The sequence below is a fragment of the Schistosoma haematobium genome, chromosome 6 (genome assembly GCF_000699445.3).
Source record: "Schistosoma haematobium chromosome 6, whole genome shotgun sequence".
NCBI classification, from domain to species: domain Eukaryota; kingdom Metazoa; phylum Platyhelminthes; class Trematoda; order Strigeidida; family Schistosomatidae; genus Schistosoma; species Schistosoma haematobium.
The window spans coordinates 5,639,774-5,662,734 of NC_067201.1; the positions used below are offsets into that span (position 1 = coordinate 5,639,774).

Here is a 22,961-nt window from a genome sequence, read left to right on the forward strand (position 1 = left end):
ATGTCGAATAAGCAATTTACTTACATAATTAGAATGTATGGATATATATATACACACTAGTCTCATGGAAAACTCAATTATAATCGCATTTTTGTGTATAAGACTAATCTCATTTATTTTCATTACGTTTTATACGTATTTAGAAATCATAGAATGGAAGTTTGTGGTCATTGAAAAATTAAACATATACTCTGATATTATTATACATTCATTATCCTATTCATTAATAAAGAAATATATTTGTGTATACTAATATGTATACGTATAAATGTATAAATTTATATGTATATCTTACGAAGTGATGAAGTTTTGTATTGAAGAGATGAAATGCAAATTACAATCGAAAAACAATTCAATTATCCGCTCTCCAAAAAATAACATCGACTACCATCCATGATGTTCTACCTGTGTATACATATACATATATGGTGAGAAAACTTGAGTATACCTGTGTTTGTAAGCTACAATAATTTTTATTATGTAATAACTCCTCCTTTGTACCTTTTCTTCATCCTTCCCTCTCCCCCCCCAATGTTCACTACATCTCTTGTCTACTTCAACTGAGTTGGTTTTTTTTTCATGTTATATTCTTGGTTTAACCAAAAATATAATGGCTATCCTTAATTGGTTGGTCAACTAAATTAATACGAGAGTTAAATTAAGATCAGACTTAGTGTAAAAGAATTATAAATCTCATTAAATAGCAATGAATTTGACAGATCAGCTTAAGTTGTTTTTTTCTAACATCTCACAGTCTTGTCTAAATATGTCCCTATATTGTGTCATCATCTTCTGCTAAGTCTATTACCTATTTCTGTTTTAGTAACAATACTTCTATGAATTTGTTGTTCATCTTCTTGTGCTAATAAGATATGGCAACTTGAACCAATGCATATATATGTGCTTGGTCTTATGTTATAGCTGAATGACTTTTAGTTTTGCTTCATCATAACCAAATGTTATTCATAATGAGGTATGAATGTTATTCATCTGTTCAATTGTTAATCAATGGTTGGAGACTCTTGGTGACATGGCTCAGAAACGATCACAGTGGTGTAGTTGTGTACACTCTTTGTCTTCCCTTAAACTATGAGATTAAAATCGCTTTATATCTTTCTTTCTGAGAACTAATTCTTTCTTCCTGTACTATATCCTTATCGCAATCTTTCTTTAATATATTACCACCTCTAAATTAACTACTTTTATGTATCCGTTGTCCATCTTGTTGTGTTAATGAGGTATGGCAACTTGGACCAATGCATATATGTGTCTGGTCCTACGTTGTAGCTGACTGATTGACTGAAAGTTATTCGCATGTTCAATTGTTAATCATTTCAGAAAGTCTACATGTCAGGAACTGTAAAATTAGTTATCTATTTTATGTAGTAGTATATTTCTAGCCTAAATTCTTACGTTCACCGAAAGAATACCAAGGTTAATGATTATTCGTCTTACTATTCTTTGTTTATTGAGTTATTATTATCACCCTTTTCATTGTTACTAATGGACAATTATAACAAATAAATTTTTATTCTAAAATGTTTATTTTTGCAGATTTTCACGTCATCAAAAACTTGATATACGTGTAGATTTTCCTTCATCATTTAATTTACGTCCATTTATGACACAATCAAAAGGTTTACCAATATTATATAAATTATATGCTATAGTTAATCATGAAGGATATAGTTGTCGTAGTGGACATTATGTATCATTTACTCTACGTCATGGTCAATGGTTATCACTTAATGATAGTTTTGTAAGTCCAAATATATATTATATATATGCATATCATTAATGATGTTTACTAACTTTCTTTAATATAAATATATGAGAAATAATTCAACGGAATTTGTAATTGATTTTCTCTCTTTTAAGTATTCCAATTATAAGCGATTTATTTTTAGTATGATCGGAATGTGTTTCTCCACTCATTGAATGATGATTATGATGTTTTAATTTAGACATTGGATTTTGATAATACACAGTGAAGTTAGTAAGTGTATTAATAACTTTATTTAACTAGGTAAGTAGTTGTGTCTATTTTAGTACGTTAGTACATCATAGAAATAGATGTCAATGGAAACGGTTGGTTAACATGACATGTATAAACTGCAATTTTATTAGTACTCAAGATAGTTTGTGATGTATATAGGTCCAAATTAATTGTCATCTCATCAAATTTGTGTGAGGGCCGTGATCCTGCACGGGTGCCCGGACCGAATTAGGTGGTTTTCTTAAGTGACCAAACCCCAAGGTCTGGCAGTGGAGCATCGTGAGAAGATGCAGTCCCATGGTAGCCGGTGACCAACAATTGGTTCATACACCATTTTTCCCTCAGGATACTGGAGCCCATGTGCACCATTGGTTTGGAATCAGGGTTTCCCAACTCCTGTGGCGCATATATATTTGGTGCCCCTTTGTACCGATATTTATGTGTTCAAATAAATAATGTAGGTCCAATTATATTGTACTACCACTGCTATTTGAGCTCTTACTCTCAACAAGCTAAGATAGATGGAGATGGCTAAAAATGTGGTTGGTCAACATCATTGAATTTATTGACTGTTCGTTTAAATCACTTTTGAAATTTCAAAGTCTTCACATATAACCTAGTTTATTGTATAAAAAGTTACCTGGCAACAGTGCTGACTACATTAGTCCACTGAGTTTTACACTGTTCGATTACCACAATTGGTTCAAATATTATCAGTATCCAATTAGCAAGGGTCTCATTCTAATTGTTAATGTTACATCGTGTTATTAGTGTTTATTTTTATTTGTTATTTGTAGTGGTACTTCAGTTATGTGTTGTCTTATTTTACGATCTGTAGGTTTCAACAACAAACCCTGACCATGTTTTACGTCAGTCACCCTACCTACTGTTCTATGAAGCGGTAAGTTATGATACTTATACTTCTCATTTTTCGTTCGTTACCCATGTAAATATTGACTCATCGGTCTAAACTCATTCATTTATCGAACTTAACTCCTACTGCTCAATTCTAGATAATTAAAAGTTATGATATTACCTACTCTTACATCCTTCTAGTTTTTGGCACTAGCTTTCGCTTGGTTACTGACTTTGTTCTCATCAACTGTATTATTTGTTTTTAAACCGCATCTCTTACTTTCATGTAATTGGTTACGTGAAATTGCAAACTGAGATTTTAATTTTGGTGTAGTTTTGTTCTCTGAGCTGGAGAGAACAAAACTCCATCAAAATCATCCACCTGAGCTACAAATCTTCTCCACTATCTCGAAATTTTAATGTTATAATTTATTCCAATTTCTTATAGACTTCACTAATTCTGTATAACTTATCTAAATATAGGTCTGTGTACCAAGCTTTAGTTTATACATTATGTCAAGACTGAAGTATCACAATAAAGTAAACAACGGGAAAATAATAATTGCTGACAAAAAATCAATCAAATTACAAAAATGGAATATAGGGAAGGTGTAGCAACATTTCTAAAGTAATTTTGGTAGAAATTCATTCCTTGAGTTGCATGATTTAGTCGTGGAGCTTTCATTTTTCTTTTGAACAATATCATCAGCACAAACCTCAGGTAGAAGTGTAAATTAACTCCAACAATATCAAGCTGTATTGTTTGTTCACACCTCCAGATACACATTTCATTCTAAAAATTCAAGAATTTTTATCGAAGTTCTTTTTAATGCTCATATTAGATGTACTTTTCTTTGTGAATTATGTTCATCTCAACACAGTCGTATCACCCTATTGTAACTACGGTGAATCAGGTTACTTGATTGAAAATGATTTATCATATGATTGTTCCGATTGTCTTCTGTGACTATGTTTTATTATCCTAAATCTATCATAACACGTATCTCTAATCGCTGCCTGCCAGATCAGTTCAAGAAGTAATTTACTGTTGATCCAATCCATGTTGGTAGGTTCACATTATCTGACTGAATGATCACGTGATTATTGTAACCCCTGACAGGAGGACTTTAGGTGACATCGCTGGAAATCAGACACAATGACACGGATGTATTCACTCTTTTTTATTCCTTGCATTTTGAGTTTCGTAATCACCTTATACTTTTTCTTCACTCCATGAATTCATTTGTTCTTTTCGAAACTTGTTGTATATGCCTAGTTTTTTCTACTACCACTGTTACTGTTACCTCTCCCACTACTTTGAAGTATGTTTTGATAATTTCATCTGATTGTGGTAATATAGTCTGGCGACTCGGATCGATATATGTATGTGTCGAATTCTCCATTATATTTGACTGACTCGGTCTTAATCCGTTCCACTTTAAACTTCAGTCATATAATATAGATGTCAGGTTATTTCCACTCTAATCTGTAAGCGATAAATATTAATGTAAACACTCGCTGTGTTTTTTGTTTGTTTGTAGGTTCGTAATTCAACTAACGGTACAGTTACTCGTACAGTAACCTCTAAGGAATCTTCGCTCGACACTAATACTCCGAAGCTAAATAATTCCCAGTTACCTCCTGTTAATGATACAGTCAAACAACAACAGTCTATTACAAAACCTTATTTATCATCATCATCATTATCGTCTACACAGCCTAATCATCATAAATCTTTTAACATCATAAAACAAACAAATTTACCACCTGTTACCACATTATCTGTTATTTCTCAAAGTACTTCATTTACTAAGACACCAACAATTAATTCATTGTGTTGCAGTAATCCTACCACAAACACGGTATCATCCGTACCGAAAATTGTTTTTAATCCTAAACTTTCATTAAATAAAATAAACATCCTGCGTAAGTTCTCTACTTTATAAGTTTTCTGTACATGATCTTTCTCTAACAGATTGCTTTTTTTCAATTTCTTTTGGCCTGTTCGGATAATAAATAGTGTGTGTTGATTTTTATACCACCATAGATTTGTTATGTGTTCAGTTGTTTAACATTACCAGACACGTTTTCTTAAAAAAAGTTGTAATTCATTACTGTTGATATTTTCAGATTTAAATCGACTAACATTTACGTAACATTTTGACTTCTAGCGTGATATACTTAGGTGACTACTTTAAATTTAGTAAGGTCAGTTAGTGGTCTTCAATGCTGTTAAAGGTATCAGGGCGTTTGTCAATTTCTGGTTATCCACACCATAGAAGGGTTCTTCTCGAGGTACCTGAAAAGGAAATTGGGGTAGGGGTGGTCTTAGTGACCTGAGGGCATGACCGCAGTGCCCATGAGACAACTACTTGAGACCAATCTAACACGGTCTTTTTATGAGTAGTTTCCGTATTAGCTCCGTATCCCACGGATTTCCGTGTGATAAGGCGAGATGTACATTATTAGGGGCGACCTTTTCTGACTCCACTCTTCCCTGTGGGAAGGCAGCATCGCTGTTATGCTAGTTGTCTGAAGTGAACACCTTACTGCTGTCACACCTCTGTAAAGTCAGCAGCACGACTTCGTCCTCGGACCTTGAGCTTACTGCTTTTAGTCTTACTGCTCTTCAACCGACCTGTCTGGCATGGTAGGACCTTGAGGAACCGTTGTTCCAGCTAATATAGCTCGATTGGTTCATCACGATAGGCAAGCCCGACCACCACGTCAAAGTATCAGCAATGGTCGGGATTTATAGAGCAGGTTTTAGAACAACATTTATTGAAACCGAGGATCTTCCTTACTGGACTTACCGCCCAGTTTTTTTCTACGACAATGGTCGGGCATTTAGTAAAGTAATTAATAGCAAAATAGGATCCCGACTATTGCATGCTTAGATCAGTGTGAAATCAAAACACATTGTTTGATCTTTCTGTCAACTAATTGCCGTTGTTAGACTAATCGAGATACTAAATGATTCTAATACTTTTACTAATGTATCTACTTGTTATTCGACTTTATATATATATATATATATATATATATATATATATATATATATATATATATATATATATATATATATATATATATATATATATATATATATATATATAATAAGTCTTGCGGATTGGACGCTATAGACGTCTCCTAAGCTATTCTGTAACCCCCAAGCTAGAACTATACAGCGACCTGAACACGAGATAGAAGACTCAAAGTATGCGAGAAGTACTTTACTCCAAGGTTCATTTTAATACAGAAAATACAAGATTTTTATAATATTTTAAGTGTCCTTGGGTTGCTAGAAGGTTCTGGAATTCTACTAAACATAGTAGCAGTGTAGCAGCCAACCATTCAGAGCCTCTGCATGTGACGTTTCGCTTCCTTGATATTTCTGGCTAAGACTTCAATTAAACGCTAATTGAATGAAACGCTTCTTAGTGTTTCCTGATGCTTGCTTGTCTTTTGCAAGCAATTTTCCGGATCACCCCAACATATATATATATATATATGCTGACTTTCAGTTTCTATTCTGATCTAGGAAGAGTCGTTTGGGCTATCATGCATGGTCTCGGAATGCTAGACAGTAGTAGATGGTTTTCTGAAGTTTTGATTCACAGCGCATCATTTTAAATTTTAGCGAATATTTTCCCTACATTTAATTAATATCATACACTTGGTTCCGCTTATTATCTTGAGTAGAGCAAGAACAAACAATTAAGCGGAATAGCATGAATTCATTTTATTTCCTTAGGTCCTCATCATTTGCTTACAATCTGTATAATATTTTAAAATCAAAATTGTCTTACAAGTCGATGTACCTGTAAAAGTAAAAATCTATACGTATCATTATGGTGAAGTAATGAGATTGAACACATAAAGAATGTTGTAAATAAATACAATATCTGAAAGAAGATTCTGGATCACCAGACATAGTTACAGGGTTGGAACTATTGATTGATTATGTAATGAAGTGGCTGGACGTAAATTAATGACAGTTAAGATCAGCCTAAGTCTAAAATGATTCAGTCAGAAATAAAATTATGAATTCCAAAGAACTGATGCAGCCGAAATAAACGGGAATAAATCACAAGAATAATGTAATTAACTGACAGTCAAATCACCATAATGACGAAAGATTTGCAACTGTTTCTTTTTGGATACTTAAGTTGGGCTTAAAATGTTTAATGGCTACAGCTTCGGTGAATTAAGGAAGGATGGGATTCGATTGCTGATTAATGATTCTGAAAGATTTCAGTATACCAGCCTGATGCCCTATCACAGAGATGTTTTACAATACCACTGCTGAAAGCCTTTACTTCTATCAACCTGAGACTTTTGAGGATATGATCTTGAAGTTGAACGTAGATCCTTTGTAACTGCTTTAACAGGTACATGTATATTTGTATGCTTATTTGGTGGTAACATGAAAAAGGTACGCGTTATGACTTAAATCGCTGTACATCATCAAGTGGAATTCATCATCATAACTAAAGTTGCGTAACATGTGATCAGTTTACTTAAAATATGTAAAGATTCTCTGATTTTTATTATTATCTGTAAATAGATTGTTTTGTAATTATTGATTGTATTATATTAGAAATAAGTCGCATAAGAACAAGCTTCACTATTTATAAAGTAAAGCACAATTATTATTTAGTACTTCACCCATAGGAAACGGGAAATTTTCTTCGGTAGGAAAGCTAATTTCTTCTCAATGCTACTGTTATAGACTTCTAAGGGCTCTTTTATTTGTTACATTCTTCACTATGATATTCAGAATGACTATTATGCATTGGAAAACAAAACGCTCTCAGTATTCCAAACATGTTAAATTAATGTATTATTTCCTTATGTGTGATACAATCTGTTTCTTGATCCTATTTATTTGATTAACTTGAATGTGAATTATTCTTTTACTATTTTGCCAACTTATTTGATGGTTTCTCTATATTTGGCCTACAAATGTGAAATTATTATCTGTATATAATTCAATACTCTTCTTCTTGAGATTTTATTCATATTCAATTGTATACATCAGTCTATCGAAATGTTTGGTAAAACCTAAGTAAAATCATATAATATTACTTGAGTAAGATGATATGTTAAGGATTAAAATCCTTTTGTTTCAGGTGTTATATTAACAATTATGAATGGATAATAGTTACTGATTGTAATCTATCTCTTTTCAATGAGATTAATGAAAATTATACACTGTCTAAATCGGGCTACCTGACTTATATTCGCTTCCTAATGATTATCTTACTCGAACATTGTCTATCTGTTTTAGCGTCCCAAACGGACATATGTGTATAATGAGTAGTGTATCATATTATTACCTTTACATTATAGTGATAGAAAATTACATTTGTTAATCAAACACTTGTGAATTTATTGTATAGTTTCATGTTTCAAGTTTTATTTATTTGGTCATTGCTTTCTTTTGTTTGTATTTTTTTCAGCCTCACCAATTGTTCCTTCTACATCGATATCAAATGGTTCCATTAATTCACTGTCTTTTACTTCGAAGAATAAAAATATTCAAGATATCGTAGAATGTGGTAAGAATCATCATTCAAATATTATGTCAACAGTACCTTCAGCCAGCAGTAGTACTAGTGGTACGACAACAACCATCTCTTTATCAGCGGCCACTGTCCGGGAGGTTAGATTTTATCTTTAGTTGTTTTGTATTGATTTTTCGTGTTTAGTAGTAATGTAACTACCTTTTTTAAGTGGATGTCTATAGGTTAAAATAACCGTTATCGGTGGTTGGCGATGGGTGACATAGTCCACAATCGGTTTTAATGGTGCAAATGCACTTACTCTGTCTTCCCTTCGATTCTGGTTTCCAAATTATCTTTTGTTTCTCATTCCACCCATCTGTTCTGCTCGAATCATACCATCTATGCCTAATTTCTTCTGCTATTAATGTTACTATTCTTCGTGCTGCGACATAGCAACTTAACCCAGTCCCCACATATGTACCAGGTTTCTCTTTGCTAATGACTAGCTTACTTCCACTTAGTAAATTATCTTAAACTGGTTATAACGTTATAACTTCCAAATCTATTCAAAAAAAACCTAAATCAACTCAAGAAAGTCTCAATTGTCATAATTCTAGGTTGATAAAGGGGATACTTTGTGGTGAGTAGAAGTCGAATTGATATGCTAATTAGTAAATCCCAGCATTCAAGTCATAGAGCACACTTGACAATATTGTATTCTATCATTTCAGTTAGACACAGTAATGTACAGATAAGTCATCATTACATCACAATCAAGTTATATTCAGCTTTCAATCAATCGGTTGTATGTTCAAACAATTCCATCTGTCTTATTTCTATAAGCATTTCGGTAATACACGCCGTAGACATGAAGAAAAGTGTGACTTAATGCCGGTTACCATACTACGTTGAAAACGACGTTCCTCGTCCGACCACCACAGTTCAGCATCGTTGAGCCCGGTCAGTACTTGGATGGGTAACCGGCTTTAAATTTTTGCCCCCTAATGCACTAGAGTGGGGAGAGTCAGCTCTCCCTCTCGAAACGCTCTCACATGGTCACGTGCATACAACCACTGCCATAGACGTCCTACTCACTGTCTTCTCGTGGCAGAGGTGTTGTTTACGAAATTGAGATGATGAAAAGCTAATGTCTGGCTCTTTAATCCGGTTGGTGGATATGGAGGATCCACCTGGGAGAGGTGATTGGAAATCCCTGATTCCAAATCAATGGTGCACATGGGTTCCAGTATCCTGAGGGAATAAAAGGCATATGAACCTATTGTTGGTCACTGGCTACCATGGGACTGCATCAGCTTACGTTGTTCCACTGCCTTGTGGATCAGACCTTTAAGTCGAAGACTCGAGGAGTGGCCCCCTAAGGAAACCATGTGCTGCGGTTCGGGTGTGCGTGTATTACCCCAGCCCTCACACAAATCGAATGATTTATGTGGCTGATATCTGTTTTGTGCCTCCTTGTATCAATGTTTATGTGTTTAATTAAATAACTAGCTTAATGCCAAATACAAAGTATCTTTGTTCGGTCATTCAAGTACACCTAAGTAAATCAACTATCGAAATTCGTTATCTATAAAGTATTTCATGTTGAACAAAAAAATCTGGTTACTCCTATGCAACTCCTTTGCTTTATGCCATATTTTTGTGATACCGTCACTACTGGATTGGACACTTTCTCGATTATTTCACTTCGGAAGACGTATACTGTCATTTTGTTACCTAGTGGCATTGGTCACTACTCTGTGATAAGTCAGTTGTATGTACATCTCAGTCATACAACAGGTCACTCTCAGCCCAAATAGAACCCTGGCAACGTCTCTTATGGTGAAACTAAGTGACACAGCATTAAATCTCCCAGGCAGCATCAGTTTCCTCAAGATTGCAGGCGCAGATTGCTGAGTGTCAATTAGCATAAAACCTACACCCATAGCATCTTGACAACTACATACAACTACCTAAAATATCCATGTTTTTTCAACTCACTCAAATCTGATGCACACTGCTGAGAAGTCCCGTACTAGGACGAAACGGCCGTCCAGTGCTTCCAGATTTTAAATGGTGGTGTAACATCGATCGGTTCATGATCTCAGTAAGAATTCAACAATCTCCACAACCCTATACTGATAATTATCATGTACTCACTGATGACCGACTTGGAGGGGTTAATTCTCAGAGTTCCAGTGTGGAGCTGTAACCAGTGGAGTTCAACCGTTTTGGGTGTGAGGCAGTTACCCACTGCTGTCCAGTGCTCCCAGCTTTTCAATGGTAGTCTAACATTGTTCGATTCATGATCCAAACTAAATCCGATCTAGTTGGATGATTTCTATTTTCTTATGTCGGATAATAAAAACCCGCCAAGATGAGTGTGCACATTGATGATGTTTAATTATAAACTCAATATTTAACAACTGTAAACCTTTACTGTTTCAAATTTGTATGAACAGAGTTTGTAATTAACGTTAAAAATGTATGTATACTATTCATGTGGATCCCCTCGGTACGATGTTATCAAGATAAATGTATTTTCTACTATTCGTATATTCTTAATATTCATTTTTTTTCTTTTTTTGTTCTTTAAGTTGCTCTATGGAAAAGAAACACCATCAAATTTATGGACTGAACGTCCAACACCAATAAACGAGTCTGTTTTATCATTGTCGTCGACTTCATCATCATCTTCAACAATAACAACATTATCTCATTGTATTAAAAATCCGACTAGTGAACAATCATCAGTTACTCTTTGTAATAATTCAGATAATCTAATCACAATCAGTACTACAAAGGTACAAACCACCTCATCTCAATTGCCTTCAGTTAATACTACAGACTTAAAAGATAAACAACATGAATTGACAAATCCTTTAGTGGACTATTCTTATGAGGTAAATGTTGACTACTTGTATCATATTTATGTGTTCTAATCGTTCTCACTTTTTTTTAATTATAATTTTCTTAAGAGTCTGATTGATTTTTTTATCCTAATCTAAATTGAATAAGTGTCAGTCAATAAAATGGAGAATACTAACCCAATTAAAAAGTCGTAACATAATTCCAAGAAGTGATTATCATGCTCTTAGTCTAGAAACATCCTATCAACTGATATACAAAACAATAATCGATTTCGTGCAACCCTAATTATCCAACTTATTAGAATTATGTAGCAATTATTCGAAAATGTATGTATGTATGCATTATCCCTATTTTGTTTTATCGAACTTCTTAAGTTTGAATACTTTTTTAAAACCTTTTTTCGTACCATAAAGTGGTACACTAATGTTTGTGATTTCTTCCTACTTGGATATCCAGTATTTCCTTAAAGTTGATTCTAGATCGACCAAAGGAATAGATTTTTAATCATCTGTTTAAATTTTAAATAGCCCCCGTACAGATAAGTTGGGGACTTCAAAACCCTCTCCCTGATTGGTTGGTTCTCAAAGACGTTAAATATCAATAAATACTCACACTTTTCCTTTTGTAGCACTTTCCGTTGGAGTTAAAGTAAATCTATTGTTTACTCTTGTCTTCTTGATAGTTGAGAGTTGTCTCAAGATTCATCATTACTGGTATAGGGCAAGTTCGACTGAAGAATGTTTCTACGTTGCATCCACTATTACATTGATATTCCGAATCATGTAACTGAAAACGGATCATAACACTTCTTATTTTTATTTCATTGAGCGTTTATTAAATATTTTATATCTAGCTAACAACACTTCTTTCCTTAAAACTATCATCTTCATACAATTTTCACACTTAGAACCAGTTGACCACCTAGAATTATTGTTTTCAAAGATGCTTGTAATAAGGTTCTACATTCAATGACTGTAATTTAACAGTAAACTCTTCTGAAGAGCAGTTGTGCTCAGGATTCTACTTCGAGTTCTACAAAATTCATTCTGAATGAAATATTCTATATTCATGCTACCATAAATCCGCTTTGTCTAATGTATACTTTCGTATCCAAAACTTTATCTATAGGCTTTTGATGCTTTGCAGTTTGGTGTTATCGCTCTACAACTGACTACTCAGGGTTTACGGGAAGTAGACGTCACCACCCTATAGTGCATTAGCGTTGTCATCGTGATTATGAAAAGAATATTGCATTTTTACTAGTTCATTACTTAAGATAACCGATATACTACCATATAAGTCGAATAAGTAAATGCAGCTTTGCTAAGTAACATATGGTAGTTATTGACTTAACTAAATATCAGTAGATTCATGATTACGTACAATAGTTATGCATGCATTTTAATTAAGTCTTCGGGGTAATCAGTGAATAGTGAAATGTTGTAAGTAGTTAGTTTAGATATTTGTTATATAATTAATTGGTTATCCATTCTTAACTATTCAATAAGCAAAGATGGGTGCTGCCTAGCAGTGGAAACCAGGACACCTGCATCATCAACTCTGGGATGCAGATACATCCAACTGACGAGTCCCAGATAGAATTCCACTTCTAATCACCATCCATCTTTGTTTATAATGCTTGTGAATTATGGCCATATCGATGCGCTCCGCACAGGATGCACATATGCCATTAAGAGACTGGCAGTTTGAAAAAGTGATAAATAGTTATTACCTCTCATGTAATAGTTTCTGCGTTGTAGTTTTCAGTAGTTCTTTCCGATGTGTCCTTGTTCAATAAAATTACCATCCCGGATAATAGCCCAGTCCATGACCATTTAACATTCTCTAAGACATTTTTTAATTGCATAGCTTTTATTGTCTTTCTGGACAGCATCATCAATGCTAATACTATTTGGTGGTGAAATTTTCAGTTATTCCGCAACAGTCATACTTGTTTGTAACTGGTTGTGTTCTTCGATTTCATTGTCTTCATTTATTCTCGTGCTCATGTTGATTGCCTTCTCTGGTTGAACTCTAGCCTTGTAATTGTTTCATCGCTTCCATATGGGTTGATAGATTGGAGGTCCATGATTAATAAAACAGTAGCTTAGTATACAGGCTACGTGGTCACCAATTCTAAAACATAATAAACACCGTTTATTTACTATTCGTCACTAACAATTTTCATTCCTTTCACTTTTAAGGAATCGGACAGTGATAAAAATGGTTCACCACCTCCTCACAAGCGAAGTCGAACAACATACAGTGGCTCTGACTCTGGCATTGTTTGGGTTCCCGGCAATCATAATGAAGAATCCAAAAAGCATCATACTTATAAATCTTCACCAGATGAACATAAACGTCATAAGAAAAAGCATAAAAGTCGTCATTCGTCTAAACACAGTTCTTCCCATCATAATTCATGGAATGGTTCCGACGATAACCATCACCGTCATAATCATCGTAATCGGGAGCTCGATCGTAGCAGTAGTCTGCCTCGTCCTTCTTCTCATCATCATCATGACAAACATCGTCGCCGTCATCATCATAAAAAATATCGACAAGAGTCACCTGATTCTAAAAATCACCGCTTCCATTCACATCATAAACACTACAAACAATCTCATAGTCAGGAAAATGGATACAGGTAAAAAAAAAAAAAAAGAAATCTCACTGTTTAGTCTGCTGCTTCTACATCAAACAATTATTTTTTTTGCATGCATTCTTACACTGATGAAATCTGTACTTCAATCTCTTTCTATCCTTAATTATACATATATAAACACATTGTCTTGAATTGGCCTACCATATCTGCAAAGAAAAATTATTTTTCAAATGGCAATGCAAAATGAATTCATTAACAGAGATCAGTATTTGTCTATAACCTGGTGTGTATTGCTTATGAAGTCACCTCTCTATTTCTTCATTATCCAAGCTTGTTTTTCTTTAGTTATTTTATACTTTCTCACTTTTGTATTTAAATTAGGTCTAATAATCCAAACATAAAAATGTACAGTTATGTTCTTCTTTTTCTCCTTCTTTAAACCATCATGTTATCGACGAATGACGATTACACAACCAATTCATCCATATGATATAACATTGCATACATTATTTAAGCCTATAAAAATTGAAGAAGAAAACAAAAGAAAAACTGAAATGCATTGTAATTTATTATTTCCTAAAATCCTACCAAATTTTAAATGAGGATTATATATATAAAGTGGTTTTACTGCTCCATTAATTAACGTTCTGTATTATTGTCTTTAATGTTATTAATTCTTTTTTTTCTACTTGTTTACTTTAAAGTGATGTCGACTACGCTTTTTCAATGTTTTTTTTTCTGTACGTAGCTATAAAAGTTTTCGAAGAAGAATTTTGTTTTGGATATCTAGTCTGTTTGTTGAAGAAAAACCATTGTAAAAATTGATAATCTCATAAACAACAAAATCTGTTGAAAGAAAAGTTCGTAATCAATGAGAGAGATCCTGTTTCAAATATCCATTTGACCCTAATACGGCTCTCACGTGGTCACGTGCATACAACCACTGCCATGGAAGTCCTTGTTGCGTGGGTGTTGTTTACAAAATTGAGATGATGAAAAGCGAATATCTTGCGCTTCAATCAGGTTGGTGGATACGGAGGATCCACCTGGGAGGTGGGGTTGAAAAACCCTGATTCCAAATCAATGGTGCACATGGGTTCCAGTATCCTGAGGGAATAAAAGGCATATGAACCTATTGTTGGTCACTGGCTACCATGGGACTGCATCAGCTTACGTTGTTCCACTGCCTTGTGGATCAGACCTTTAAGTCGAAGGCTCGAGAAGTGGCTTCTTAAGAAAACAAAGTGCCTCGATTTTGGTGTGTGGGTATTATCCCAGCCCTCACACAAATCGAATGATTTATGTGGCTGATATCTGTTTTGTGCCTCCTTGTATCAATGTTTATGCGTTTAAATAAATACATTTGGTTCAATTCTCCATTACTGCGTTAGTACGACAAAATGAAACTGATAAGTTGAATAGAAAAGCAGCTGAAGTAATTTGGTCGCAGTGATTATTAGAAAGACTAAGTACTGAGAATATAGTTCGAAGCAAAACTTTGTGGAAAGGTATGTATTCATAAATACTGGGACTCTAGATGTATGGTATGACAGATTGAATGTATTTGCGCCATTGTAATTGATTCTGAGACATGTCACACAATATCCCCAACCAGTTATCTCACGGTAGTCTTTATCAAACAGCGTGGCTCACATTAACAATTTGTGACTTCAGCGACATAAAAAGGGAGTCGTTTTAAAGAGATATTTCAGCGTTTAACTAGCTGCAAGCGTAGAATTCTTCAACTACTCATGTTTGAAAACTTGACAAGAATGAAAATTGTTCACAGGTTTGAAATGATTTATTCTGGTAGCATACATTGTCAGTATCATACATTCAGATCCTTCAGAATATAATCAAGCCTGACACCACTGCTAGTTCCCGGTAATGTAGAGAGACTGTTAAAGACCGCCATTCAACTTAATTTGCTTTTGTACATAGCTTTCATTATGCATATAGTACCTTTAGAACTTCTCTTGCAAACAATTCTACAAATCCTTGCTTTTTGAAAAAGTCGAAAGCAACTTATCGAATAAATCTGGGCTATTATTCTGTGTGATGTCCAAACATCTATGAAAAATTATTGTAGCCCGGATCAGAAGAGAATTCATTATATTTTAAATCAGATACCATTTGAACCAAGACCTGTAAATTAGCTCTGACACCACTGTCATTGGGTTGAATTTGGTGAGTGAATTTTCGATCATTAGGATGAAACAGAATGCTTATCGATAGATAAAATGCAATGATACGATATGAAAGAATAAAAACAGTCCATGAGAATGAATTATTGATGTAAGCAGCCATATAATTCCAGATTGAAGACAAGACTAGGAAATAGACTCTTCCTAATAGGACTTAAACTCAGCCTTTGCATTTAAAAAAAGTCAGTGGATAGCCTTCATCTGCTTAAGTAACCATAGCAACTTCACTACTTCAATTTTAATGAGAATCTAAAGAGTTCAGCCAAAACGTCCTTTCTTTCTAAACTTCATAGATTTCTGTTATTACATAGTGCTCGAACAGAAGCAGTAACTAACATTACCGTTAGCCCTATGATAATGTTTATCTCAACTTTTGATAGGTTATCAACAGCTTGTTCTGTATGTTAATGTTACTGTCTTAGATCAATCTTCACAGAACTCCTTATATCAATTATCCTTGGTTTAAATTAGCCACTATTGCTTACATTCTTAATTCATATGAAACCTACTTTGACTCCTCTTTGTTCCCAGATCCAATCGTAATGAATCATCACAACTCGAGTAGGAAACTTTAACTAAATAAGCAATTTCTCATTTACATTTCAACTGTTAGAATCCATAGAAATACAGTACATATGTATACATTAGCGTATAATGATGGTAATAAACTATCTTAAATATGTATAGACACTTATAGTCTATTCGGACTGATATTCGTGTAAGCTAAGTGTGGAACTTTTTGGTTTACATGATGAATGAATCATCAATAAAGGGTTGTTAAATTAAAATGGAGACATACCAACTATAACATGAGTAATGAAAATAAAAAAGTACACATAAGGACAATATATTTTATACACATTGTTCCCTTTATCATCTTTGTTCTTGCTCTCATCAAGACTTTATATTTATTTACCCGATGTGAAAAGGACAGAATATGACCCGGTAGTAAGTGAAGGTCAACGGAAGGCCAAAAAATAATTATTACATGTATATGTTTGGTTGATGAATTTTAATCATTATTCCTTTATGCTTTGTAAAGAGTGTTGTGCAAAACCTTGAATACGTCAGTGGATCCCTATTTATGTTAGTGACTGTCGATCTCTTACTATGTTTGTTAATTGCCAATACCAAACTTATTGGTTCAAATCATTACATTATCCAATTTATGCTCTAGAAAACGATGATGGCTTTGATAAAACAAAATAACCGTACATCTTGTTTCCCAGTTATCTATAAGCAAAATCTTTAGAGTGTGCAAACCAACCACCGGAGTTATGGTTACAAAGACTCATTTTACTGTTTTAATAAATTTTTAATTAATTATTCCTCTTTACATACCTTATACTGTCCTGATTTGTCCTCTCATTGAGAAAGCACATGATCACAAATGAGATCCAAACAGTGAATCCAAGACTAGTTGTAGTTTTCCTATGATTCTCTATAGTGACTATCGGAAAGAATAGTGTTAATTTGTTTGTATTGTTACCTTAATATCGGCATTGTCGAAATTACCACTGCTGGGGAAGAATTCACCATCAGGGTAAAATTATTATCATATGTTCTCCAGTGTGTGAATCAAATATAGACTACACTTAATTGTTTCGAAATAATAAAGCTAGAGAACGATTATTAACTTGATAGATTTTTGTTCTCTTAGTTGGGTCGTTTGGTCGTGGAGCTTTCGTCATTCTTCTGAACGACATCATCAACACAAACTGCAGGTAGAAGTGAAGTGTTCGAATTTCTCCACACTTAGTTCACAGCTTGTCATGTAGATCTCGATGTTGATTGGTTCTTGTTGACCGAAAATCTTCAGGACAAGCTGTGAACCACATGTGGAGAAATTCGAATATTTCAATTCTACTTGAAGTTTGTGCCGATGATGTCGTTCAGAAGAACGATGAAATCTCCATGACCAAACAATTCAGTTCAGAGAACTAAACTCTATCAAAATCATCCAGCTGAGCTACAAATCTTCTTCACTATCTCAACGATTATTAACTAAAACTTCTGTATTGTGGCGTAATATTAATGGTATACATCGAATACTCACTGATTCAATGTCATCTACAGACCACTTTATCTGTACAACTCATTTTTACGACAATATTGACCTAACTTTTATTGATGAGCGTTTTATAATAGATTGTTGTATGATCAGATACTGATTTGATATTTGCTTACCTTAAACTTCTCTTATAATCAGCATATTCTTTACTGGTCTTCTATGGACAATAATAGTAACCGATATTATCAATAGTATTTTTCTCATTTGTTTTCCAAGCACTATTACAAGGTCAAGGACGTGCATATGTATATTTAGATTAAGTAATAAACATCCAAATGATGATTAGCTTGTTGTGTTTATATAACTACAAAGAACGTTTGATTCTTACTGATGAATAATTCGGATTAACGTTCTCTGTTAGTGGAGTACATATACATCTAGAGTGAAACAATCATCACACAGTATCTCTAATGGATTGAACTTGGAAATGGGCACCTACCAAATGGTTATAATGGTAAAGTTCTTGCTATCTAATTATCCCTGCTCTTCAGTAATACTCCGAGTCAGATTAATTTGGGTTAAGTAGCTTCTACAAAACACCAATATAAAGATCCATTTCTCTATACAAATCGCTTGCTCGTATGAATTCATTCAATAACAATGCGTTTAATGTATCATAAATAAATTCAATGGGTCACTATTCTGGTAGTCAAGGATTATATTATTAATTAATTTAACGTGATAATCCGTTCATTCTAATAATCGATTTAATTTTAACAAATTTGTTAATTATTTCAGTATAATTTTCCTTATTGTAGTCAGTTAGTTGCTATATCTGCTCAATATAAAAATACGTCATTATTATTAAAATATACTTAATAATCACTGAATAGAACCTTCATTTATAAAGAATAATATCCTCTCATAAAACCTATATATTCTTCGTAACCATAAACTAAACTTGTCTTCCTTGAACTTTCTAATAGCTGGGATCTAGATCAAAAGTATTATTGAGGGTATCGGTGGCTATCAGTGGAATGCGCTTTTCGTCCTAATTGGAACTCGTCAGTTAGATTTACCGCCGTTCCGGAATTCATACTCCGTGACTCGAGGTAAACCTCACTGGATGCACATATGCCAATAAGAGTCTGATCAAGTGCAGTCATAAACATTAATGGGAAGATTCAAACAAATAATACAAAATGGATTTAAACTTCAACCCATTGCGCAATCAATTGGCTAACAGGACTCATTAGGTAAGTGGATAACGCGATTTGAAATGTTTGGAGTGAGCGGTACTGGGTTACAGTCACGGAGTGAACATCAGGTACATCCAACTGACGAGTTCCACTAGGACAGAACGCGCATTCTGGATTCCACTGCTAGCCACCATCTATCTTTGCTTATTATGTAATTTTATATTTATATAATTTGTAATGTAATGAAATTAGACTCATGGTAAATAAAGGGATGTGAGAAATTGTCTTTTGTGTGTGTGTGTGTGTGCGATTCTGGTTTTAATTTGTATATTGATAAATCTTTTCTAATGTAAATCAATTTTGAGTATGAATTTCTTGGAATTTGTGTCTGTCTGTATCTTGTTAAAGAATAAATCTAAGGCTGGAAATTTTGAATATATTAAATGGAACACAATGGATGACATAACTTACCTACATTGTTCCATACCAATCTTTTCTGACACATAATGTATGGTCAACCGAAAAAGTTATCTCGATGACTATTTGAACAGATAGGTCTATTGTAAGAGTATACACAAAATAATAATGTCATCAATTAATCCCATTGGTCGTTAAATATGGAAACAGATTGATACTAGATTGTTTACTCGGAATAATATGTTATTTGAATTTTCATATTTTGATATATCGAAATGGCTTATAATGCAGGTAGCATTCACATTTAGATTACGTTATTAAATTGCGTCTTTGATGCTCATCCATTTTAGGCTTACTCTTGTTAGAAGATAGTAGGCAGGTGAACCATTATATCCTGATTGAATTCGTCAGTGGTGGCAACCTATTTTTCATATAGACACAAGTAAGAGGATATTTATAATAAATTAAACAATGACTTACTTCAGTAAAACCACTGTGGGGCTTATTTTTGACAAATTATCTGCAACATCTTCAAACTGAAAAGTCATAAAGAGGATTTTCTCTGGAACTGTCTATATAATCTTTGAAGACTGTTTCTCTTGAATACTTCTCTGAATAAATCTAGATGGCTTTCCACTTTGTAAGAAAGTTAGATATCAGGATGGTTAGTTTATAATAATGTATTTTCTTACTTATTTACATCAGTCAAAGATGAATAAACACCGTGAATAGTTGAAAGTTATCACATGATGTAAGAAGGTCAAACGATCAGTACAACAAAATATTCAGATGTATCAATTACTATGTCAGTATGATGTTGTTGCTAATGACCAATGTATATTGATTTATATCTTCGTTGCATGAAATCCAAGATAGTAATGAACTTTCTTAAATTGTGTCAATACCTGGATTATTCTGTATATATCGATTGAATAACTTAAAATCTAATATGATAAAAATTGTGTCATGTTTTAGATTGTCTCATTAAATCACTAATTAAAAGTATCTATATAAATTAGTGCTTAAGTAATGTGAATCGATTTAGTCCACAAAACTTCCTTATTCACTTTTAGTCTTCTCATTCAGTAGTAGGCGGTTTTTAGGAAATGTTTATCGGAAGTTTGTGTACCAATATTAGTTTCGGTATGGTGTTTGTATGAACTAATGATTCTTTTGTACTTGTCGAATGCTTGATTTCGAATTTCAAATAAAGTACATTCGTTTGTGCATATCTAGTACTTCTTGATCCAATTGCATTATTTATAGGATTCCTAGATTGTACTATTATTCAAATACTTCAAATTATTATACTAGGGAACACCGTGAGCCATAACAATAACTATCATTGTCGTAAGTAGTTATCTTTATTTAGGTGTTTTTAACCCATCATACAGATATATTTCATAAGTTCCTCTCTTATTAACATAATCTATTTGAGTAGATAAATAGTAAACTTTCTAAGCATAAATTATTACAGTTTATAACTTCAATGTTCAAATTTATTAACTATTTCCAATGAGATGACAATAATTCCCATATTATTAGTGATTATAAACAAAAGTAAATGATCAATAAATAAACTCCTGAGTCACTAAGGCTTTTAGTGGAACTTGTAGAAAGTACTTAGGAAGTTCATGAAGTATTGAAGGAGATTTATAAATATAATACCAAAGAAAATAACCTATTCTCAAGTATTTCATCAAGCGTTCTATACACTACAAAAGTAATCCAAGAATAAGATAACTGTTAACTTTCCGTATTGATGAAAACATATAATGTGTCCAGTTTTTTTTGTACTTTTGAATTCTCGTTTCAGAGTCCTGATAACCGTTGATGATTTTTACGTCATTTTCATTTTATTTGTGTACGGTATGTGCTTTGCACCTTCGAAGTGCAAATACTTCTACAAGACTGGCAGGATCGTAATCCTATACTCACCCTGGTTGGTGAGCATATAGTAGTCGAGATGTTCATGTATCTAGGTAGCTGTATAAGCGTGGGTGGTGGCATGAGTGATAAGATCAATGCACGTATAGTGAAAGCCAGAACGGCTTATGCCGATCTGGGCCATCTTTGGAGCCTTCGTGATGTTAGTCTGGCTGTAAAAGGTCGGATCTACAAGGCGTCGGTGAGAGCAGTTTCACTGTATGTTTGTGAAACCTGGCCTCTCCGAGTTGAGGATATTAGACGACTCTCTGTGTTTGATCATCGTTGTCTCTGAAGGACTGCTGACATCCAGTGGCAACACCATGTTAGTAATGCAGAGGTTCGGCATCGTGTGTTCGGGCACAGAGACGATAATCCAATTGGTGTCACCATCTTGAAAAATCGACTTTGGTGGCTTGGACATGTTCTAAGAATGTCGTCCCAGAGAATTCCACATCGTGCATTATTTGCCGACTCTGGGACTGGCTGGAAAAAACGGAGAGGTGGTCAATGTATGACACGGTGTCGTGGTATGAAAGAAGGCTGCAAAGGACTGGCTTCTGTCGGTCCTTTACGACTCCCTGGTTGGGGTCTGAGAGATGATGCAACACAGTGGCTAGAGACGTTATCAGATATGGCTCAGAATAGAAGCCAGGGGCGATCCTGCTGTAACATTCTTTTACTTTCTTCATAAAAGTGGTTGTATCTTCCTTAACTGAAAGATTTCTCCTGGTTATACCTTTCCGTTTCCCCTATTATTACTATTATTTATTATTTTATTACTATTACACTACCTTACACTAATCTGTTCGTTATCGTTCTTTTTTTACGCTCTTTACCTTCTTCTTTTCTCTTCGAATTCTCATGGTTTTGTGTGGCGCATGTATAATTGGTGCCCTCTTGTACCAATATTTATGTGTTCAAATAAAATAAAATAAAATGGTGATTTTCAACAGAACACCGGAAATAACAGGACATGTAATGTCAAGAAAGATGAAGTTATTGATTATGGTTATTATTAGCGATATGTTGAATCCATAAAACTGAATACTCACTTTAGAATACAGAGTATGCGATTGTCGATAGCATTAATTCAATTCCATTAGTTAACTTATGCTCAGTTATGTGATTAATTCAAATGTCTTTTATGTCAATCCTTATAATATACTTTCGTTTAGCTTCATATCTATCCATTTTTCTGTTAATCATACTTTATTATAACATTGGTTTCAACGTAGTTGAAGCACGCTAAATGACATCGGAATATTTGAACTCACTTCAATATAATACAAATTAGAGTGGTCTATTAAATTTCTGGATCTATTTCATTCTAGTACAGATGTCAATAATTATAGTGACCGTATCGGTATAAT

The 22,961-nt window shown here is 33.8% G+C and overlaps 1 protein-coding gene across 1 annotated transcript in view; it reads left to right on the forward strand.

Annotated features, from left to right (window-relative positions):
• USP36 (Ubiquitin carboxyl-terminal hydrolase 36) overlaps positions 1 to 15,777 on the forward strand; it is a 31,392-nt gene extending 15,615 nt beyond the window's left edge. The window contains exons 7-12 of the mRNA XM_051216737.1: positions 1,555 to 1,759; positions 2,835 to 2,897; positions 4,393 to 4,777; positions 8,314 to 8,516; positions 10,953 to 11,258; positions 13,431 to 15,777. Of these exons, the coding sequence (XP_051065339.1) occupies positions 1,555 to 1,759; positions 2,835 to 2,897; positions 4,393 to 4,777; positions 8,314 to 8,516; positions 10,953 to 11,258; positions 13,431 to 13,877 (1,609 nt within the window). The 3' untranslated portion in view covers positions 13,878 to 15,777. The remainder of the gene's footprint in view (positions 1 to 1,554; positions 1,760 to 2,834; positions 2,898 to 4,392; positions 4,778 to 8,313; positions 8,517 to 10,952; positions 11,259 to 13,430) is intronic.
• The last annotated feature ends 7,184 nt before the right edge of the window (positions 15,778 to 22,961 follow it).